The 24,586-nt window shown below is 43.4% G+C and overlaps 1 protein-coding gene across 1 annotated transcript in view; it reads left to right on the top strand.

Moving 5' to 3' along the window:
* Positions 1–20,482, top strand: part of Muc13 (mucin 13, cell surface associated) — a 34,940-nt gene extending 14,458 nt beyond the window's left edge. Inside the window, exons 6-12 of the mRNA XM_046457934.1 lie at positions 1,233–1,399; positions 5,412–5,531; positions 5,854–5,977; positions 6,582–6,619; positions 15,437–15,521; positions 17,933–18,134; positions 19,618–20,482. Of these exons, the coding sequence (XP_046313890.1) occupies positions 1,233–1,399; positions 5,412–5,531; positions 5,854–5,977; positions 6,582–6,619; positions 15,437–15,521; positions 17,933–18,134 (736 nt within the window). The 3' untranslated portion in view covers positions 19,618–20,482. The remainder of the gene's footprint in view (positions 1–1,232; positions 1,400–5,411; positions 5,532–5,853; positions 5,978–6,581; positions 6,620–15,436; positions 15,522–17,932; positions 18,135–19,617) is intronic.
* The last annotated feature ends 4,104 nt before the right edge of the window (positions 20,483–24,586 follow it).

Raw genomic sequence — 24,586 nt, 5'->3', positions numbered from 1 at the left:
AGCTGGCAGAGAGCAGAAAGGTTGGGCCCAAACACAGGGTTCTGAAGCTGGAGGTATACAATAGACTGGGGCTGGAGGACTACAAACTGTTCCAGGATTTTAGGCTTGGTTTAGTGGATGACAGCCATTTCCTGTGTAGAGGATGACTGGTTGGAAACAAGAATGGTGAGGGGCAGCTGAATCAGCAAAACCCAGGCTTTGATCCTGGCCTTAGCACTTCTTCAATGGATGACAGCTCAGGTGTTTTAACCTTTGCTATCTCCTCCCAGCACCTGGTGAGGAGTCAATGAGATAACATTGGGAAGATTCCTTGCACATAGTTGATTTCAACACTGGTCTGTTTCCTTTTCATAAAAATGGGACCTTGCAGTGTCATGGAGACTGGGTCCCATAAGATCATCTGCGGGGGAGTCCCCCAAATTGTGGCATTCCTTTTATTCTTCAGGAGTTACTAGAAGGGAACCATGGGCAATAAGAGGCAAACCTTTCCCTGTTATTCCAGGGTCATGGAGGGGTCCAGAGCCATTGCTCAGGCCTTCATAGGTCTTGCCTATGAAGACATTTCTTAAACTCCAGCTCAAACTCTCTACTACTCTTCAAACATTAGTCTTAGTAGGATATACTCAGAATTTCTCTCCTTCAAATCTCTTTTGAAATAGAAGAGAAAACTCAGGCTCAGAGAAATTATGACTAGCCTTGGGCCACCAAAGATAGGGGCAAGTTTCGGTCTTGCTAAGTTGCTCAGGGCTTTGCTAAGTTGCCCAGGCTGACTTTGAACTTGTGATCCTTCTGTCTCAGATTCCTGTGTACCCGGATTACAGGCGTGTGTCACTGCACCTAGCTTTTAAGAGACGTAGTCTTGTTCTACCGAAAATGACAATTTACTATTTCAGATGTTACTTGTTCTACTTGTAGTTAGCTCCAGGCTCCTAAATCCTAAAAATGGTTGTCCACTATTTTGTCAAAAACGAATATCAACAATTTTCCTAAGTGTACTCCAAGAGGACATAATTCTTTCCATGGGCTTCCTCTGAACACGTACAGACCTCCAGGCTGCAAATCTGCTGTCTTCTGGTATGTGGCTCTGGGCCTCCATATTGAGGACCCACTGTGGAGACTGGACAGTGCGTCAGGACTAGGGCTGGGAGATCTGTGCCTCTAGGAAGTTAGAAGACCTGTTTGTTGACCCTTCAGCTCAATTCATCAAGTTGACAGATTTGTTTCATTTTTAGCTTACTCCCTTCTCTGTCAGGAAGATCTGAAATGCGTGCTGATTTGAAGCTTGTTGATGCTTCAGTAATAAACATTTTAAAAGAGAGTACAAATCTAACTGAAAAAGATGTAAATGATGAGATTGAGAAGGCAGTCAAGAAAAACAATTTTACACAAAGCTATAAGCGTAAGTATTAAATAATTTCCCTCAAATTTTACCTAGAGTTCTACTTACACTTTGGTAAACCTTTACATTACAGTAGATGTGAGGAGGGGGTAAGAACTATAGAAGTGAATCATCAGGTGTCTCCAAATTTCCTTTTAACAAGTCCCTAACCCTAACCTTAGCCCTTTCCCTTCTTCTCACTTACCTTCTCCAGTTTCCTAACCATCTCCAAGTCATCAACTGACCAATAAATTTGTTCTTCCCTTGGAAGGTATAAATGACTAGACACATCATCTCTGGACAGGGAAAGATGAGAAGAGAAAGAATAAGAAGGCTTGAGCCAAGTTATAGTTTTCTAAATGTTATGAAAACTTCACCTGTACTGTTTCCCCCTTAGGTTGATGCATGGGTAGCTATAACAACTCCCACTTGCCATGTCACCAACCGTTTCAAAACCTAGTGGCTGGCCTAAAATACCTCCAATTATTTCTTGCAACTCCATAATTCTGTGGGTCAGAATTTGATATGGGCTCCACTGGAAAGTTCTGCTGGTCTAGGCCAGGCTTGATGGATCTCTGCTAGACTTGCTTAAGCATCTGCCTTTAGCTACTGGATCAGTTGGAGACTGGCTGATCTCAGATGGCTCTGTGGGTGGTTCCTCTCTGCTCCACATGGTCTCTCCTCCTCCAGCAGGCTAGTCTACAGGGATTAATGCAGCAAGAGGGTATAGTTCAGTGCACATGTGTTTCTCCAGTCTCTGCTTACATTGCATTTACAACTGTCCTAATGACCAGAGCAATTCACATGACCAAATCCAGCATGGAAGGGCACAGAGTCAGAAAGGCAGTCAACCCACCCCTGCAGCCATCGGAAACTCCTCTCCTTGGAAGTGACCATTAGGGCCAGCCCCTGTGGAGATACAAGTGCTGTTTAGGCCTGTTGCCAAAGGCCTTGGTTGAGCCACAGTGAATTTAATTTCCTTGTAGCCTTTGACACCACCATCCTTCTCTTCTTCTAGTCCCCTTCTTCCTGAGCCCCCACCCACCATTCTCCCAACCCCCTTCCTGCCTCCTTCAGACTCATCTGTCTTTTTTTCCAACATTCATTCCCTACTCTTTTACTTTTTTTTAGTGATTGTAACCTCCCTGACCTTGTTTGTTTGTAAAACTCATTTCTGTTTTTGCAAACACAAATCCTGCTCATTTATAATTTTCTAACACTTTTTCTCTTTCCTCGAGATTTTTACAATGATTCTCACAATGTCCCAGGGCTTGGAGTTATAAATGCTCTGTGATAAAATTCTTATAACTGATTGGAAAATATGGGGGCTCTTTTTCTGTACCTCCTTCTTGGGGTCCAATTGCCTTTTAACAACACCCATTCAATTTTTTCCAGCTAAATATAATTTCTGGGACTGGGGCTGTAGCTCAGTGGTAGAGCACTTGCCTAGCATGTGTGAGGCCCTGGGTTCAATCCTCAGCACCACATAAAAATAAATAAATAGAATAAAGGTATTGTGGGAAAAAAATAAAAAAAAATAATAAAGTAAATATAATTCCTTGCAAAAGAGACGGAGAAAAACAGTCATGGAGCTATTCTGTCTTTTTCATGTCTTCTGTCAATAATACATGAGTCAGCCCTGGCCTTCCCATAAGCCACTTACCCCTCCCACTGCACACACACACCCCTCAACTTATTTGCTCACTTTTCCTTTTAACCCTTCTTATTTTGTCATTGGAGTTTTTTGTTGTTGCTTTATTTTGGATTATGTTTGTGGCAAGCCTGAGGTCATCTGAGGCTCAACTTTCTCTGACACATTTTTAAATATTTTATCTTTGGTGATGGGACCCTCTTTCTGTACTTTGTTTTTTCTCATTTGAGAGCTTCCTGTGAAAATAACACTAGTTTTTACATTATCTCCTTCCTGCAAGCCCCAGCTTTTTGTAGCTTGCACGTTGAGAATTTACATTTTCAAAGCTTTTCACCTTCTTGAACTATTTTCTTCTTCCAGAATCGCATGCCATGGAATTAGCACCTTTTTCTTTTCTGAATGTTTCAATATTTACTGTCTCTCCAAGACTACAGTATGCATCTGTCTGTTCCCTTGCATCTCTCTCTGACCGTCTCTTGGTCCTTGTCTCCTAAGAGGCCCATCACTTCTACCTGCCAATCATTTTGTAGGGGTTAGGATTTTGGCTAAGAGTAGCAATCAGATCCTTTAGCACACTCTGCTTTTGACTAGATGAGACTTGCAACAAGTGTGAAGAAGTTGAGGGTCCCCTTCAGCATGCATACTGACTACTCAGGGTGGTTGCAAGCTAAAAACACCTGTGCGCTCCTCAAGATAATGTTGGGGTCGCCATGCAGTTCTCTTGTTTGGGCTTTGCAGAGTGATTGTGTTGGCTACCAGTCCTGACATACTTGAAACCATTTGGCTCCAGCCCTGAAAGTTGCTTTTTAGACAACCCCTCTCAATACTTCCTTCCACTCTGAAACCAGGCATTCCCTCCTAGACACACTGACAAAATGCCAAATGGTGTCATCTCGAGGTAGCTTCGAGAACAAACCAGCCAGCCATGTGGAAGTGAGAGCCTCGTAACTCTTAAGAGGAAGAAAACTTTTCCTGCTGTCCAGACTCAGTGGCAAAAGTCTCTTCTGTGCCCAAAGGTGTAGATTCTCATTCTCTAGATTTTAACTGGAGTTATTTTCAAGTTGCAGTTGAGGAAGGAAGGTCAGTTACAGTTGAGATGTTTAGAGAACAATCACATCACTTTTCGACCTGCATTTATTCTCTCCTCCAAATCCATTCTCAAATTCATCTTTTTATCCCTAAAGCTTGCCAGTCCACTTCAGGACTACTCTTCCTGCCCACCCACCTCTGGCCTTCAGGGCTGGGCATGATGTGCTATGCAATGCCCTACATTTTTTTTTTTTTTTTTTTTTTTTTGTACTGGGGATTGACTCCAGGGGCACTTAACCGCAGAGCCACATTCACAGCCCTTTTTGTTATTTTATTTAGAGTCAGGGTCTCACTGAGTTGCTTAGGCTAAGTTGCTGAGGCTGACTTTAACTCACAATCCTCCTGCTTCAGCCTCCCAAGCTGCTAGAATTACAGGTGTGCACCCCCACCCCCAGCTATGCTAACATTCTTAAAGGATTGCTTTCTCATGCCAGGCTACTGCTTAAAATCTACCAAAGAATTCTTTGGCTTTTAGAATCAAATTGGGTGTCTTTAACCTGACATCCAAACTCTGCTATACCTATGAGTGAACAAGACAATGAGATTTGTTGAAGAGCCTGGCAAGGGCACTGTCATTTACACTAGCTCACTCCATTCTCCTCATAATCAGGGGGAACAAATATTATTATCCCCCTTATAGATGGAGGGAACTTGGACTCACCCCAAAGCAAATATTGAATAGAGAACCTGCAACCAATAAACATCAAAGACATCAGTTCTGGGTTTTCTTCCACCTCTCCAAACTCCCTCTCCTCACCACAAGCACAGCTCGCTGCTCCCTCACAAGAAATCTGGGCTCCCTTTCAAGCCTGTTTACTCCATTTAAACAGACTTTGCCTCTCCCTGGTTGTTCAAATCTTCCTATCTTTAAAGACTTATTCAATTTCCTCCTTCCCTGTGTTGTTATCTTGAGCTATTTGAGCCACTAAATTCTTCTTGCCTTTGAAGTCTGAACCACAAAGCCTAGAGCTGAATTGTGTGTTGCTTGATGTGACTCTGTGACTCTATAAAGATGGAGCCTAATAGATGGCTTCAGCGGCTCTGGGGGAACCTAGCACAGAGAAAGGTGCAGAAGAGATTTTGAACTTGAGCTTTATTGCTTGGATGGAATTAACTTAAACTAAATAATGAAGAGAGGATAGGGGAGCCAGGTTTCAGAATCCCAGGTTTTCATTTGTTGAATCCTAAAATGTATTAAAAGAAAAATACAACAACGATGGGGGAAGGGAGTGCTTTCACAAATTATCTACTATCTTGCTGAATATATTTTTGAATTGTTTGTGCCTCTCCCAGCTATAGATTCATGTGAATTTTATGGTTGTGTGAAGAAGGATCAAGATTGCAGCAATAGTTTACAATGTGAATGCAAACCTGGGCTGCAGAGACCCAACATGCTGTCCCCTTATTGTCTTCGTAAGTGTTCCACCCACTTCTAAATGTTCTTCACAATGCTCATATTCCCCCCCACCTTTTGCGTTTGCAAAGTACAAATGTTACTGCTTGAATGTCCATGTGCATTCCAGTGACTGAGTAATGTGAATTTGGGCTTTAGACCTATGGCCAGGGTGGGGGAATGGGTGAAGCAGCCCGTGGGCAGCTTGTCGTGTGGGGAGCCGAGGGATACTTCCTTTTACTTAGAAAAAGCAATGTGAAAAAAAAATCTGTGTTGTCACATGTACATTGGGGTTAAAGAGATTGTTTCTGAAAATTACCTATAAATCCCTCTGTTTTGAAGCTCTAGAGTGTCCTGCAAACTGCAGTGTGGAGTTTAATAAGCAATGCATAAAGAAGGAGAACAAAGAGCTTCAATGCGTGTGCCTGCCAGACTTCGAGGGAGATGCTAATGACGTCTGTCAAGCGTAAGGGAAATCTCTCCATTTTTACTTTGCCATAGCTGGAGTTAGGCAGAGAGGATAGATCTTGCAACGTGTATGGGCTTAGACTCAGGAAGTTGGGGAGCTGGTGTAGGGTAGGAGGTATGAAGCTGCTGCTGACATTTCCTGGTGCCAGGAACCACACTAGGTAGTACCAATCACATAACAACTGTCAGAAGCTTATCAGTTACCCATTTTCAGATGAGGGACCTGAAACTGAATATAAATGACATGCCCTTGTTCACAGGGGAGCAAACAGGTGGCAGCACCCTGTGGTGTCACCCCTTGCGAGGTGACGCCATAACTTTTAGGTTCAACTTTAACTGAATTGCTGAGTCTGCCTGCAGTTCAGATGACGGAGTGTTCCCTCAGCAGCCAGTGAGACCACACAGGATTGTATGCCACTCATCCTTCCAGAGCCCCATGGATGGTGCTCTCCTGGAAGAATGGGAGTGGGAGAAAGATGAGAGAAGGAGAAGGAGCAAAGGAATGCAGAATGAAAGGAAGAAATGGAGATGTGGGTGGGAACTCCAGCGTGCTCCCCACACAGGCTCTTGAACAGGGCTTCCTGTTTCTCACTCTATTCCAGGTGTCCATTTGGCTATGGTGGTGTGGACTGCAAAGACCGTGAGTATGAGTCTTGCTATTATAAATAAGTTATTACAAACCCAAGAAATAAACATTAAGGGGCTGGGGTTGTGGCTCAGTGGTAGAGCACTTGCCTTGTATGTGTGAGGCAGTGGGTTAGAGTCTCAGCACCACATATAAATAAATAAATAAAATGAGGAGATTGTGTCCATCTACAATGAAAACACACACACATATAAACACCATATTTGAAAGGCTGTCCAATTCTCCAAAGTCTCCGCTTCCTTCAAAGAGAAAAATCTGAAACTGACGTCACCTTCCCTGTTTTCGACTGACCGCAGCTCATTCAGCCATAGAACAGGTAATTTCAGGCTGCAATTCACCTGCGGCTTGCAGACAGATTGCTAGGGTTCAGCGCCTGGGTGCTTCTTAGAACCTGATCTTATCGGAGCGAACACCGAGCGCGGGGCAGCCGAGTTCCGGCTCCCGGAACTTCCCTGGACCGGGGCTAGGAGCCCGTGGAAACTGCGTCTCGGTCCAGGTCCTGCTGAGGGCCGGTCAGGACTCACCCGTTGCTTTGGTTGCCCGGCAAGGGGAACGAAATGCTGCCATTTGCATAGGATACCAACATGGCAGAGATCTGATGTCAGCAGAAAGCGGCGGAGGAGAGAACTTCATCAATACCAGCGGTGACATAAGCAGTTGGTCTCCTGGTAGGGGGGGTGAGGCACAGTCACCCGAGTCTCCTCAATTTGTCCTCGAGCCAGAGGGGAGGAGCCGGGCCGCCGCCAGCGCCCGGAGCAGGCCCAGCGGCTCGCCAGCGTGGTGACCGCGTGACCCCAATTGGAGAGGGGGCGGAGCGGAGCCGCCACCTGCACCCGCAAGGTGGGCAGACCCGCGACCCAGTGGTACATGGGCGTGGTAGGAGGGGCAGGGCAGAGCCGCCCTTCGCGCTTACAAGGTAAACAGACCTGTGACAGCCTGGCGGGTCAGGCCCAGTGGCCTGCCAGTGTGGTACACACGTCACCCCAACTGGAGTAGGGGCAGAGCAGATCCTTCTCCCACGCCCGGATCAGGCCCTGCCGGTGTGGTGGTCACGTGACCCCAATTGGAGTGGGGGGGGAGTGGAACCGCCACCCGTGCCCACAGGGTGAGCAGACCAGTGATCAACCTGCAGATCAGGCCCAGGGGTCCGCAGGCGTGGTAGGAGGGGCAGGGCAGATCCGCCGCCCGCGCCTCCAAGGTAGGCAGACCTACAACAGACCGGCAGATCAGGCCCAGGATCCTGCCGGCGTGGTACAAACACCACCCTAATTGGAGTAGTGACAGAGCAGAGTCGCCGCCCGTGCCAGGAACAGGCCCAGCGTCCTGCAGGTGGGGTAGTCATGACACCCCAATTGGAGTAGGGGCAGAGCAGAGCCTCCACCCGTGCCCGAAAGGTGGGCAGATCTGCGACCGACCAGCGGAACAGGCCCAGTGGCCTGCCGGTACGACAGACACGTCACCCCATTTGGAGTAAGGGCAGAGTAGAGCCGCCGCCCGCGCCTGCAGTGTAGGCAAACCTGCAACCGACCGGCGGATCAGGCCCGATGGCCTGCCGGCGTGGTACACTCGTCACCCCAATTGGAGTAGGGGCAGAACGGAGCCGCCGCCAGCTCCCAGAACAGGCCCAGTGACCTGCCGACGTGGTAGCCACGACACCCCAATTGGAATAAGGAGAGAGCAGAGCCGCCGCCCGCACCTGCAGGAAAGATACGCAAGCAGTATGAAAAGACAAGGAAAGAAAGGACCACAAGCAATGCAGGTCAACGCAACTTTAGAAGAGGTAACAGCTGCAGCAGATGGAATGTCAGATAAAGAATTCAGGATATACATGCTTCAGATGATCTGGAGTATCAAGGAAGACATTAAACAGCAAAATCAGACAATGAAAGATCACTTCGACAACGAATTACGCAAACAAATCCAGGAAGCAAAGGATCAACTATACAGGGAGATAGAGGTTATAAAAAACAAGCAATCAGAAATCCTAGAAATGCAGGAAGCAATAAACCAACTTAAAAACTCAATGGAGAATACTACCAGCAGAGTAGAACACTTAGAAGATAGAACATCAGACAATGAAGACAAAGTATTTCAACTGGAAAAGAACATAGACAGCTCAGCAAGACTGTTAAGAAACCATGAGCAGAACATCCAAGAAATATGGGATAACATTAAGAGACCAAACTTAAGAGTCATTGGGATACAGGAAGGTACAGAGCTCCAAACCAAAGGAATGAGCAGTCTATTCAATGAAATAATACAAGAAAACTTCCCAGACTTGAAGAATGAGACAGAATCCCAAATCCTAGAAGCCTACAGGACCCCGAATGTGCAAAATCATAAGAGATCCACACCTAGACACATTATAATGAAGATGCCCAACATACAGAATAAGGAGAGAATTTTAAAAGCTACAAGAGAAAGGAAGCAGATTACATTTAGGGGTAAGCCAATCAGGATAACAGCTGATCTTTCAACACAGACTCTGAAAGCTAGAAGATCCTGGAATAACATATTTCAAACACTGAAAGAAAATGGGTTCCAACCAAGAATTGTGTATCCAGCGAAATTAAGCTTCAGGATGGAGGATGAAATTAAAACCTTCCACGATAAACAAAAGTTTAAAGAATTCGCAGCTAGAAAACCATCTCTTCAAAACATCCTCGCCAAAGCATTACAGGAAGAGGAAATGGAAAATAACAATGAAAACCAACAGTGGGAGGTAGGACAGTAAAGGGGGGGGGAATAATCAAAGAGGAAAACAAACCATGTTTAGTAACATAAATAAACAAATATGGCTGGAAGAACAACCCATATCTCAATAATAACCCTAAATGTTAATGGCTTAAACTCACCAATTAAGAGACACAGGCTAGTAGAATGGATCACAAAACAAGACCCAACAATATGCTGCCTACAGGAGACGCATTTGATAGGAAAAGACATACATAGGCTGAAGGTGAAAGGTTGGGAAAAATCATATCACTCATATGGACTTCGGAAACAAGCAGGCATGTCCATACTCATATCAAATAAAATAGATTTCAAGCCAAAGTTAATCAAAAGAGATAAAGAGGGACACTACATACTGCTTAAGGGAACCATACACCAACAAGACATAACAATCATAAATATTTATGCCCCAAACAATGGTGCAGCTATGTTCGTCAAACAAACTCTTCTCAAGTTCAAGAGTCTAATAGACCACCACACCATAATCATGGGAGACTTCAACACACCTCTCTCGCCACTGGACAGATCTTCCAAACAAAAGTTGAATAAGGAAACTATAGAACTCAATAACACTATTAATAACCTAGACCGAATTGACATATATAGAGTATACCACCCAACATCAAGCAGTTACACTTTTTTCTCAGCAGCACATGGATCCTTCTCAAAAATAGATCATATATTATGTCACAGGGCAACTCTTAGACAATATAAAGGAGTAGAGATAATACCATGCATCTTATCTGATCATAATGGAATGAAACTGAAAATCAATGATAAAAGAAGGAAGCAAAAAGCATACATCACTTGGAGAATGAACAATAGGTTACTGAATGATCAATGGGTTATAGAAGACATCAAGGAGGAAATTAAAAAATTCTTAGAGATAAATGAAAACACAGACACAACATATCGGAATCTATGGGACACATTGAAAGCAGTTCTAAGAGGAAAATTCATTGCTTGGAGTTCATTCCTTAAAAAAAGAAAAAAACAACAAATAAATGATCTCATACTTCATCTCAAAATCCTTGAAAAAGAAGAGCAAAACAACGGCAAAAGAAGTAGAAGGCAAGAAATAATTAAAATCAGAGCTGAAATTAATGAAATCGAAACAAAAGAAACAATTGAAAAAATTGACAAAACTAAAAGTTGGTTCTTTGAAAAAATAAACAAAATCGACAGACCCTTAGCGATGCTAGCGAAGAGAAGAAGAGAGAGAACTCAAATTACTAGCATACGGGATGAAAAAGGCAATATCACAACAGACACTTCAGAAATACAGAAGATAATCAAAAACTATTTTGAATCCTTATACTCCAATAAATTAGAAGATAGTGAAGGCATAGATAAATTTCTTAAGTCATATGATCAGCCCAGATTGAGTCAGGAGGATATAGAAAACCTAAACAGACCAATATCAATTGAGGAAATAGAAGAAACCATAAAAAGACTACCAACTAAGAAAAGCCCAGGTCCGGATGGGTATACAGCAGAATTTTACAAAACCTTTAAAGAAGAACTAATACCAATACTTTTCAAGCTACTTCAGGAAATAGAAAAGGAGGGAGAACTTCCAAATTCATTCTATGAGGCCAACATCACCCTGATACCTAAACCAGACAAAGACACTTCAAAGAAATAAAACTACAGACCAATATCTCTAATGAACCTAGATGCAAAAATCCTCAATAAAATTCTGGCGAATCAGATACAAAAACATATCAAAAAAATTGTACACCATGATCAAGTAGGATTCATCCCTGGGATGCAAGGCTGGTTCAATATACGGAAATCAATAAATGTTATTCACCACATCAATAGACTTAAAAATAAGAACCATATGATCATCTCGATAGATGCGGAAAAAGCATTCGACAAAGTACAGCATCCCTTTATGTTCAAAACTCTAGAAAAACTAGGGATAACAGGAACATACCTCAATATTGTAAAAGCAATCTATGCTAAGCCTCAGGCTAGCATCATTCTGAATGGAGAAAAACTGAAGGCATTCCCTCTAAAATCTGGAACAAGACAGGGATGCCCTCTCTCTCCACTTCTCTTCAACATAGTTCTCGAAACACTGGCCAGAGCAATTAGACAGACGAAAGAAATTAAAGGCATAAAAATAGGAAAAGAAGAACTTTAATTATCACTATTTGCAGATGATATGATTCTATACCTAGCAGACCCAAAAGGCTCTACAAAGAAACTATTAGAGCTAATAAATGAATTCAGCAAAGTGGCAGGATTTAAAATCAACACGCATAAATCAAAGGCATTCCTGTATATCAGCGACAAATCCTCTGAAATGGAAATGAGGACAACCACTCCATTCACAATATCTTCAAAAAAAATAAAATACTTGGGAATCAACCTAACAAAAGAGGTGAAAGACTTATACAATGAAAACTACAGAACCCTAAAGAGAGAAATAGAAGAAGATCTTAGAAGATGGAAAAATATACCCTGTTCATGGATAGGCAGAACTAACATCATCAAAATGGCGATATTACCAAAAGTTCTCTATAGGTTTAATGCAATGCCAATCAAAATCCCAACGGCATTTCTTGTAGAAATAGAGAAAGCAATCATGAAATTCATATGGAAAAATAAAAGACCCAGAATAGCAAAAACAATGCTAAGCAAGAAGTGTGAATCAGGTGGTATAGCGATACCAGACTTCAAACTATACTACAGAGCAATAGTAACAAAAACAGCATGGTACTGGTACCAAAACAGGTGGGCGGACCAATGGTACAGAATAGAGGACACAGAAACCAATCCACAAAACTACAACTATCTTATATTTGATAAAGGGGCTAAAAGCATGCAATGGAGGAAGGATAGCATCTTCAACAAATGGTGCTGGGAAAACTGGAAATCCATATGCAACAAAATGAAACTGAATCCCTTTCTCTCGCCATGCACAAAAGTGAATTCAAAATGGATCAAGGAGCTTGATATCAAATCAGAGACGCGCCGTCTGATAGAAGAAAAAGTTGGCTACGATCTACAGTCGGTGGGGTCGGGCTCCAAATTCCTCAATAGGACACCCATAGCACAAAAGTTAATAACTAGAATCAACAAATGGGACTTACTCAAACTAAAAAGTTTTTTCTCAGCAAAAGAAACAATAAGAGAGGTAAATAGGGAGCCTACACCCTGGGAACAAATCTTTACTCCTCACACTTCAGATAGAGCCCTAATATCCAGAGTATACAAAGAACTCCAAAAATTAGACAATAAGAGAACAAACAACCCAATCAACAAATGGGCCAAGGACCTGAACAGACACTTCTCAGAGGAGGACATACAGTCAATCAACAAGTACATGAAAAAATGCCCACCATCTCTAGCTGTCAGAGAAATGCAAATCAAAACCACCCTAAGATACCATCTCACTCCAGTAAGATTGGCAGCCATTATGAAGTCAAACAACAACAAGTGCTGGCGAGCATGTGGGGAAAAGGGTACACTTGTACATTGCTGGTGGGACTGCAGATTGGTGCAGCCAATTTGGAAAGCAGTATGGAGATTTCTTGGAAAGCTGGGAATGGAGCCACCATTTGACCCAGCTATTCCCCTTCTTGGTCTATTCCCTAAAGACCTAAAAAGAGCATGCTACAGGGACACTGCTACATCGATGTTCATAGCAGCACAGTTCACAATAGCAAGACTGTGGAACCAACCTAGATGCCCTTCAATAGACGAATGGATAAAAAAAATGTGGCATTTATACACAATGGAGTATTACTCTGCATTAAAAAATGACAAAATCATAGAATTTACAGGGAAATGGATGGCATTAGAGCAGATTATGCTAAGTGAAGCTAGCCAATCCCTAAAAACAAATGCCAAATGTCTTTGATATAAGGAGAGTAACTAAGAACAGAGTAGGGACGAAGAGCAGGAGAAGAAGATTAACATTTAACAGGGATGAGAGGTGGGAGGGAAAGGGAGAGAGAAGGGAAATTGCATGGTAATGGAAGGAGACCCTCAGGGTTATACAGTGGAGGAGGTAGAGAGAGAGGAGGGGAGGGGAGGGGAGAGGTGGGGAGGGGGGAGGGTGGAGGATGGGAAAGGCAGCGGAGCACAACAGACACTAGTATGGCAATTTGTAAATCAATGGATGTGTAACTGATGTGATTCTGCAATCTGTGTATGGGGTGAAGGTGGGAGTTCATAACCCACTTTAATCAAAGTGTGGAATATGATATGTCAAGAAATTTGTAATGTTTTGAACTACCCACAATAAAAAAATTAAAAAAAAAAAAACAAAGAGAAAAATCTGCTTGCAGTTTATCTTCTGGGTTATGCATCCCATGTTCACCCTTATGGACAGCAGCACCTCTACTATTAAAAATAATAGAACTAGGGCTGGGGATGTGGCTCAAGCGGTAATGCGCTCGCCTGGCATGCGCGGGGCGCTGGGTTCGATCCTCAGCACCACATACAATAAAATAAAGATGTTGTGTCCACCGAAAACTGAAAAATAAATATTAAAAAATAAAAAAATAATAGAACTAAAATAATAATAATAATAATACTCAGACCAAGGGTTGGGCTGGTACCTCTGAACTTACTCCAACCCGGAGAAGGGCATCCTAAGTTATTATATTGATTCCTACATGAGCTTAAATATGAAGTTTTTGCTACTAGAATAGATAAAAATGTATATCAAAACTGCTGGCTATAGGAGAGCAGACCTGGGCACCAGACATTTAAATGTTCAAATATTTTCATCTCAGAATTATTTACTGGTGTGGGTTGTGTTAAGAAAAATTCGATTGCTTCATTTCCTTCTATGCTTTACTGCCACCACATTGGGACAATACTAACTTGAAATTTTAAGTAATTTTTAAATGTACATAATGAACCAAAGCTCAATGGTCAAGGTGCGGGAAATATGCCCATCAGCTCACCACCAGCCACAGAAATAGTGCGGAGAGACGCTCTCAGTTTCCACTGTACTTCGTTGCAAGGACAGACTTGATGTCATTTCTTCCTTCTGGGCTTTTAATTTCCACATCCATCAAATGAGGCATTTGGACCAAATGACCTTTCTGGTCTCTTCCTGATTTTGTGGTTTATGGCCCTGTGGGCCCAGGTTGCAGTGGATTTGTGGCAATGATATGGCAGGAAGATACAGTGACAGTACTGTCCAATAGAGAGAGAATGTGAAGCTGGGCACTTGGCACACACCTGTAATCCAGTGACTCGGGAGGCTGAGGCAGGAAGAACACAAGTTTGGGGACAGCCTCAGCAACTTAGCAAGACCCTGACTCAGAATCAAAAATAAAAAGGGCTGGGGATGTAGCTCAGTGGGAGAGCACTCCTGGGTTTCATCCCTTGTACCACAAAGACAAAAAAGAAAGATAATGTGAGTCGCAAATTTCATTATAAATTTTAAAAGTTTCAAGCAAAATTTTAAAAGTAAGAAGAAACAGGTGAATTTGATTTTACTGACATATTCTATTTAACCCAATAAAATTCCATTTATCATCTCAAAATGTTATCAGATAGGAATATTAGTATTAACTTTCTTTTCATGCTAAGTGTTTGGAATCTGGTATGTAGGCTGCACTCACAGGGCACCCTATAGCCACACTTCAGTATCCATGACACTACTTCCAGACTCTTTCCTCAGATGATGCTGTCAAGATATTATCTCTTGCATCCAGAATGACAAATTTAACTCCAAATGTCAGGAAGTCCCTAGCTTATGAGTAAGGGGAGGGCTGGAGGGCAGGCAAAGGAAGCAAGGTAGGGAAGAAAGGTTGAGACCCTACTTCCCACAAAGCCCCGGAAGACCCCGTCGCTATCAGCCTCCTTTGTATTTATGTCTTGAGTCTGGCAAGGATGCCTGTTCTGGCTGAGTCCTGAAGACATGGTTAGTGGGTTAGAGGAGGGCTGCTAAAGGAGATGAGCCACCTACCCACCCTGGCACTAGAGGGGTCAGAGACCAGAGTGTGATCACCCTCGTAACCAGGAGTCCTGGGAGCACATGGACCTGTGCAATAGACACTGGGAGTGGATTATTGAAGCCGGTTCCTACTCTATTCTTCCTCCTTTCAGAGTTTCAGCTGATCCTCACTATTGTGGGCACCATCGCTGCCGTCCTCATTCTCGCCTTATTGATTTCATTGGTCTTCTTCACAAGGTATGGAATTTCCCCTTCCTGTGGACACTCTGGTTTCTAAACACACCGGCCTCTCCTGGGCAGGGGAGGGGACATATGAGGGGAGGCCTCTCTGATGCCGCTTTATTTTTTCTTTCCTTATTTTTCTTCATGATCATGAAAGAAAACCGTAAAAACAGATGTGGAAAAGAGTGGAGTAAAAAGTCACCCACAGAACCCACTATCCTAAGGCAACTCACATTTCAGTATATATCCTTCCAGATGCTCCATGAAAGATGTTATATACATAGTGTTGCATCCTTTGTGTTTTTAAAAATTTCTGTTAATGTTTATTTTTGGTTGAGGACATAGCAGTCATTTTCCTGTCATTAAGAATTCTGTGGACAGTTTTTTAACTCCATTGATGCTGTCAAATACAATTTTTACCAAGTCACTCCCCTGCCCAGGACCTTGCTGCAAATGGCCTAAAATGAGCCTTCACAGAACCCGCTGGGGTTAAAGAGGAAGAAGCCCATATCTGTGTGGCTGTTTCTCAGCTTGGTGCCTTAGGGAGGTGGAGTAGGGTCCATTCATTTTTTTCAACAAATATTTAGGTATGTGGAAGTTCCTCCTGTCAGCAGAGAGAGATTGCTATTATCTCTTTTCTATTTGACATGTGCCAAGTGGGATCCACTTTGCTAAAAAAAAAAAAAAAAAAAAAAAAAAAAAAAAGCTACTTTTTTTCTAACATTTAGCTCATACCTTATATTTTGGAAAATAGATGTTTTCCCACTATAATTGGAGAGGATCAATGGATTTTAGGTTCCTAAAATACTTTATTTCTTCTTTTTCCTTGTATTCCATTTTGATGTTATCTCTTCCCAGAGACTCAGTAATAAGGAATGAAAGCTGGGAACTTGCTGTGTGAGCATTCATTCCCCTGGTCTCCAATATTCCCTTTTCCAGAGAGAGAGAGACAGAACATTTCTGGGTCTGGAGCAAGGTTATTCTTAGGAGGATTGATCGATTGTCTTGGACCCCAGTGATTCAGGAAGCTGAGGCAGGAGGATCACAAGTTTGAGGACAGCCTCAGCAGCTTAGCAAGACCCTATCTCGAAATTAAAAAAACAAAAAATTTTAATTAAAAGGGCTGGTGATGTAACTCAGTGGTAAAGTGTCTCTGGGCTCAATCCCCAGTACTGGGGAAAGAAAGAAAAGAAGAAAAAAAAAGAGTTGTTATGGAAGCTTGTGGCCCCGTGAGAGCCACAAAGCTCAGTCCTCCTTCCTGCCGCAGAGCCAAGCTTGCTTAACCCAGCTACAAAGTCATAATTGTTGACAATGAAACACAGCTTTTAATTTCATTGCTAGAGAAGGGAAGCCCTTTCCTCAGCCACTTTACACAAGAGAGTATTGAATGGCAGGTGTCCTGCTATGGACTGTGCTGGCCATCAGGATCACAGGCTGAGGGACATTCCCAATGTGACCGAGGCTTAGGTGACTGGCACCTGGGATTACCCTGTGAGCATCACAGACCACGTCCGCACTGTCCACTCCCACTGTCCAGGGCACTGCAGAAGCAAGACCAGGCCTGGGGACCAGGAAGGAAAGAGGGGTCACCATCAGAGTTATCTGGGGACAATGCCTCCCTCATGGCACGTGCTTACTCTTGACTTTCAATACCTATACTTGAGAACCTTGGGGGGCCACAGCAGATCACAGCAGACCCTATTTCTCAATTCAAGACCTTGACCCCTTGAACTCATCTTATTCACCAAGATGTTTCTGTAGATGTTGGATCTGCTTGGATATAATTTCCATAAATAATTGAAAAGTATGCTTACGACTATTGATATTCTGCTCGGTGTGGTGGCACACACTTTTCATGCCAGCAGCTCAAGAGGCTAAGGCAAGAGGATGGCAAGTTCAAAGCCAGCTTCAGCAACTTAGCAAGGCCCTAAGCAACTTAGTGAGTCTCAAAATTAAAAATAAAAAAGAGGCTGGGGATGTGGCTTAGTGGCTAAGTGCCCCAGGGTTCAATCTCCAGTGTCCAAAAAAACAAAACAAAACAAAACTGAAATTATTGACGAAATTTAAAAGAAAGCTAATGAAATTAGATGGTAACATTGGGTCAGCTGATATTCATGCCCTGGAACTTATGAGGGGACTGTCCTTAAATGTAGGGGATCTACATTGAATGAAATAATAAAATATTTATTACAAGTGATGGGACATCAGGTCTGCAACCTATTCTTCATGGATTCAGAAGGGTTAACAATTGGGAAATCTAGGTGATGGGTACATGAGAATTCTGTAACGTATATCTTTTTATAACTTATGGTGTAAATTTAAAATCATTTCAAAAATTAAAGAACATTTTTAAAGAAAGAACATCAATATTTACTTTGAGGAACTCTCTGCCATTGTTAGATCCTAATTCCTGTTATTGATTACAGGTCAAAGAACAAAAAGAGTGATATTGAGGAAGAGAACTTGATTGACAATGACTTTCAAAATCTGAGACTGCAGTCGACAGGCTTCAGCAACCTCGGAGCTGATGGAAACATCTTCCCCAAAGTCAGAACGACGGCTTCCAAAGACCTCCAGTTGCAAAACCCCTACGCAAACCAAAGAAGAGAGCCTCGCCCCAATTACTAGGTGAGTCCAGGGCCTTCTGCTTGGCTTTTGGCTTTGCAGATTGAGACACCCTAGGGGCTGGGGTTGTGGCTCAGTGGCAGAGCGCTTGCCCCTCATGCATGAGGCCCTGGGTTTGATCCCTAGCACCACATAAAAATAAATAAATAAAAGTGAAGATATTGTGTTCATCTACAACTAAAAAAAATACTAAAAAAAAAGAATGAAACACCCCAGGGCAGAATAAGGGCCCCTCAATCTAGGGCTGCAACCTGCTCAAATCATGGCTGGCTGCTCCGTGGGCTTTTGTTTTGTTTTCATTTTTAATCAAAAGAGAAAGATGGAGGAGGAAGCCCCCTGCTCTTGTAAATAGCCACCACTGGCTTGTCCCTGAGCCTTCCGACCCACAACTAACTTCTCAGGCCTTCTATTTCCTCACATGTAAAAAGAACCACTTAATTTAGATGTCCTTAAGGCCCCTTTAATTATCAACTTCAACGGCTCTGATTCCAGTGGTTGTGATGCCAACTCCCAGCTGTGAAGCACCTGGGTCCTGGGTCAGGCCTAGAAAAGGGCTGTTGGATATAAGGGTAGTTCTGCTCCATCCTTGCCAGTCTCTCCTCCTGCAGACCTTGAGGCAACTCAGTCCTTTATTTTCTTTCTCTTCCTCCTTCCCTCCATCCCTCCCTCCCTCCCTCCCTTCCTCCCTTCCTTCTTTCTTCTTTTTCTTCTCCTTCTCCTTCCTCCTTTCTTCCTCCTTCTCTTCCTCTTCCTCCTTCCTTCCTTCCTCCTCCTCCTTCTTTTTTTGGTACTGGGGTTTGAGTCCAAGGGTGCCTTACCCCTGAGCTACATTCCAGCCCTTTTTATTTTTGATTTTGAGACAGGGTTTCCCTAAGTTGCTGAGGCTAGCCTTGAATTTATGATCCTCCTGCCTCAGCCTCTCAGTCACTTGGATTACAGGCTTACATCACCACCCCTGGCAACTCAACTTGTTTCAAAAGAGATAAGGCCAGTGAGGCAGACGGTATCTTATTTCCCTCAAAAAGAATAGCTGTACTCATGAGATTTGGATTGGATAATCATAGGTGCACCGCTTAGCGTGAGCTGAATGAAATGTTAAAAAGAGGGAAACTTGGGAGAGGAGACTCTGGGCTAAACAGTGACAAGGGGACTGAGATGCAAGAAAGGGCAATGAGTAAGAGAAGAAAGGGACCAGGAAAGATAGGAAATGGAAGCAGAGCAAGGGAAGAAGTGACTAAAAGAACAAAGAGAGGGCTGGGATGTGGCTCAGTGGTAGAGCACCTGGGTCCCACCCCCGGCACTGCAAAAACAACAACAAAACAAAACAACAACAAAATAAAACAAAACTTGAAAACAACAAACAAACACAAAGAATAGGAGAAAGGCTGACGATCTCAAATCATGTAAATAATTTATGAATCTAATTTTTCTTGTATGCTTTTATTGAATGTTTCTTAGAGTTTGATTTCATTCTTTTTCTGTCTAGAATGATAAAAATTTGGAACCTTCCATGGCTCTTGGCCCAATGTTCATGCCATTAACTTGAGTGTTTGGAAAGACATAAAGAAGTGAGGCCCGCTGCAGGTCCAGCCTCCCTCTCCTGACATCCCACTGCCTCCCTGAAGCTGGAATACCGCTCACTGAGAAGTGTGAAATTAAACTAAATGCACCTAGAACAGCTGTTAGCACTTGTAAGATGATTTTCTCCAATCCGTACAACACACTAAGACAATGATCTGTGGGTTTTGTTGTTTTGTTTTATTCGAGGTAGGGCAACAAGAACCATTTCCCATCTAGAGGAAAGCTCCTGCCATTACTCATTCCTGGGAGAATGTTGCTCTTGAGTCCACAGAGGCGTGACCCCCTCCCTCTTCCTGACTCCTCAGCTTTGGCGTTGCTAGGGGAGGGGAAAACCTGCCATCCTTTAAGGTTCACCTCTGACAGGTGAGAATGGGGACAGTGCTTCTATCCCTCCTGGTCACCCTTGAACTGCCAGGAGCTGAGATCTGGTCTCACTCCAACAAGACAGGAAAGACACATCCTGCAGCTTCATCAGCTTGTGAATCCAGGAAGCTTTTGATGTTAATTAGAAGGCTTAGGCTAGAAATATCCACCATGGGATGCCAGCTTGGGGCACCCTGGGGACAGGGGCCACAGCCTGTCCTGGTGACAGATGCTTAGTTGTGGCCACCAAGAATAAGGGCAAGCATGTTCAGCAGGCTTTTTAATGTTGGAAGAGCTCTTGTGTATGTCTGATGTCTAGTCCCCTTGCAAAATGTTTTTATTTTTTATTATTATTTGTTCTTGACTGTTAATTATGAAAGGTAACGCAATAAAATATCTTTGGTAAATGGTGTCCTTTCCCTTATTTGGGGCTTTTGTGATACACATGGTGAGTCTCATTTTAAATAGCAAATATGACACATGACAAACTGGAGTGGTTGACATCTGCTATCCCCATTGGGCTGTTGAATTACCCAACATGATATTTACTAAGTTTTAGACATTTTTGGATGCCACCCATGTAACCCACTCCTCCACCTTGGCAAAGCAGCCGTGTGTTTTGAGTGGGTCCGATCCTGCTCCCCATTCCAGATGTTGGCCCAAATCACAGGGAGTGATTTACGAGTGAGCACGTGGCATCAGTGGATATAATTAGAATAAGGCCTCAACTCTGGTAGGTGGTTTGGAGGAAGAGAAACTCTCCTGGAGTGTGGGATTTTCATTCCTGGTTGCTTTTGATTCCTATATAATATGGCCTAAAATGCATTTATTTCTGCTCGCTGGTACCTTTGCAAAAATTGGTTGTCTTATAACCTTGGAGGACTTCCAGAGTGAATTGCCTAAGATGCAGACCGGGTCAGGGTGCTCCCTCGCCCAGGGCCTCCGGCATCCTCCACTGACAGCCGCAGCTCATAGCATCAGCCAGACCCCAGGGCATGTGGCTCTGGCCCACTGGCATTGCTCACCAGCCGTCCCCACAAGTGCTAGCTTTCTGCCCGCCTGCTGTTTCTTAAACACACCTGCCCTGCTTACCTCCACTGCTATGCTCATGATTTCCCTCCTCCTGGAGCTCCGCTTTCCTTCAGTTGCCTGAGGTCTTCTGTTTAGACTGCCATAATAAACTACCAAAGACTGGCAGCTTTCAAATGGTTAAAAATTTCTTTCTCACGGTTCTGGAGGCTGGAAGTCCCATATCCAGGTGCCATCAGATCTGGTGTCTGGTGAGGACCTACTCCTTTCATGGATGGCCATCTTCTTATGGTGACCTCACCCACTGGGGCAAGGGATATCTCGGGCCTGTCTTGTAAGGGCATGATTCCCACTCTGGACTCCATCCTCAAGACTTAATCACCCCAAAGGTCCCACTTTCTAATGCCATTATATTGGACATTAGGATTGCATACATGAATGGGGTACTGTAGTTTGGATTGGAAATATCACCCGAAGGCCCCTGTGTTAAAAGTTCGGTCACCAGCCCAGGGCAATATTGAGAGTTGGTGGAACTTTACGAGGAAAGTTAGAGGAAGTTAGGTCATTGCCCTTGAAGGGGATATGGGGACCCTAACCCCTCCTCTCATTGCTGCTTGGCTCCTGAAGTGAGCAGTTTGTTTTACTACATGCTCCTGCCATATGTGGTGCTGCCAAGAGCCCACAGCAACAGGGCCATGTGACCATGGACAGGAACCTCTGAAACTCTGAGCCAAATACAACTTTTCTCCTTTCAAGTTGACTTATATCAGGTTTATACCACAAGGGGGGACCAAACATTTAAACCACAGCACCAGACAAATACCTTCCATCTCCTCTGGCCAGCTTTTCCTCACCCTTCCCTCTCCCCCTCCTCTTGGGTCCCACTGTGTCATCTTGTAGTCAGTTCCCCCAGGGGAGGTTATGTTCAGTCAGGCTGTTTCCTACTCAACTGGCACAATGCCTGGCACAGAAGGAGTGTTAACCATGCAACAGGAGCATGGATGGGACAGGACACTTCCAGCTCACTCTTTGGTTTTTTTGTTTGTTTTGGTATTGGGGATTGAATCCAAGGGTCCTTTACTACTGAGCCACATCCCCAGCACTTTTTATTTTTTTATTTTGAGACAGGGTCTCACTAAGTGACATAGGGCCTTGCTAGGTTGCTGAGGCCGGCCTTGAACTTGCCATCCTCTGGTTCAGCCTTCCGAGTCGCTGGGATTATAGGCACATGTCACTGTGCATGGCTCCAGCTCAATCTTGAAGAAAATGTTCATTAGTTTGATTGCGGCTATGGTTTACATGTTTACCCATGTCCAAACTTGTCAGACTGTACATTTATATATGTATGATATATATATAATATATAATGTATATACATTATATATTATAGATATATAATCTACAGTTGGTCGATTATACCTTAATAAAGCTGTGTTTTTTTAAGTGTGTGTATGTTGGTGAACTATCATGTAGGGACTTCAACCTTGGAGGAGGTGTCCTCTTGACACAGTCCTAAGACAGATCTAGGAGAGGACAGGCACACCTCCATGTCCGTCCTTCTGCTGGAACTCTGCATTAGGCTGAAGGTTTTCTGAGGTCAGCTGTGGGAAGCCGGCTGGGAACGGGCTGCTAACCTGAGAGCAGCCAGGCTCAAAGCACACTGAAATCACCTGGGGAGGTCTATCAATCACTAATGCCTGGGGCCCATCCCCAAGTATTCCAAGGGTTTGGTGGGTCTGAGAATAGGGTTTACTTAAACTCCCAGGGGTTCTAATGTGCAGGGGAACTGGAGAACCACTGTGTTAGTTAGCGGTTTGGCTCTTCAGGGTCAAGCCCAACTCACATCACGGTCCATGCCTGCCCTTGATAGTTAGACATCAAGTCTGTTATGTATAAGAAGTCTTGTGAGCTCTAAGCCTCCTGTGAAGGTGATTAGACATCCAGGTGGCATCAACACCAAAACCACTGGAGAGGTAAGTCTTTTGGACGCCTTTGGCTCTGACCAATGACCTCTGGCCCCTCCTAGCTGCTGAGCAAATTCTAAGGCCAGTAGGTGGCACTGTCTCCTATGGCTTGCAGAAGAGACAACTTCCAGTGCAGCTGTTCTTTTAAAGGGCTTGTTTGTAATGGTTAACTTTTATTGTACCAATCTAAATAATTTTCCTCTTGATTTTTTTTTTTTTGGTCTCTTCATTCTCACTCTTTTTCCAGGGAAACATAAATGTTACTTGGTTTAATCTTGTTGACATATTTGCATCATTTTTACTGGATCATCAGAGGTAACTTTTATTAGTCTCATAAATGTAAGTATTTGTTTACTTATTCATGATGCTGAGAATTAAACCCAGGGAACATGCTATGCAGGAGTTCTACTACTGAGCTACACCCCCAGCCTCTATAACTGTTAAGTATTAAATAATGTCATATGGGTGGTGCAGAAAATTTGGTACAATTGTTCAGTTAATCAAATTTTTATTTGGTGCTAAGTTTCAAAATAAAAAAGGACCTAAATCAATTTTCATTGAAAAATTCTTTAGTTAAGCTAAAACAAAACAAAACAAAGGCTTTACTCAGGTGAGCAAGGTCCCTGGGATGTCCCCCTGAGCATTCTCTGAGAATTCTGATTTGTTGTCAATTGACAACCTACAGTACAAAAAGTAAGGTTAGGGAAAGAGGCTGGAGAGAGCCTGAAGCACTGGGGTGGGGGGGGGGTCTGCTCTTCACGCTCAGGGATGGGAAATGTGTTCTTTGATTTTAAAGGCAGGAGCTTGGGGGTAAACCATTAAAGGCCTCATCATTCCTGCAGGCCTGGAAACATTTTCTGAGCAGCACAATCATGACATGTGGACCAGTCAGGAGATACTCTGCTGCTTCCAAAAGAGAGCGAGAGAGCTTGAAAACCAGCAACAATAACAGCATACTCTGGATTGCTCACTATATGTCAGGCACAATTCCTAGTGCCTCAGGTATCTTAGTGCCTTTAATTCATTCTCATGATAAATATCAGTAGGTACTATTTTTATCCCTGTTCACTAGTTAAGTGAATAGAGACAAGTACCTTGTCCAAAATTACATAGTTGGCAGCAAATGGCTCAGCCAGGATTTGAGCCCAGGCAGTCTGACTCTGTTGTCCACCTCTGTGTCACTTAATGCCAAATTTATTAAGAGAAAGGATATGCCAGTGGTCAGCAAGGATAATAGTCATGTATTTGAAACTAAGAGTGTCCTCTATTTCTTAGGCCTTGGTGGCTGAAATAGAGCAGTAGATAAGAACATGGTCCTTATCCTTCTGGAATTCACATGTTAATGGGCCTGTAGTTCCCAAAGTGAAAAATCCATGCTGTTCAAATTTTGCAAAGTAGTCTCCTCATTAAAGTTATTCATCTAAAATTGCCTGTAACGTGCCTGTTGCATGTTATTTATTAGCCCAGGTACGGTTTTCCTCTTTGTCTGGGCTTCTTTCAGGCTCTCCAGTTTCCTAC

The sequence above is a fragment of the Marmota monax genome, unplaced genomic scaffold (assembly GCF_021218885.2).
Source record: "Marmota monax isolate L192 unplaced genomic scaffold, Marmota_monax_Labrador192_F-V1.1 WCK01_AAM20220418_F8-fsc00052, whole genome shotgun sequence".
Lineage (NCBI taxonomy): Eukaryota > Metazoa > Chordata > Mammalia > Rodentia > Sciuridae > Marmota > Marmota monax.
This window is presented reverse-complemented; position numbering and strand designations above follow the sequence as displayed.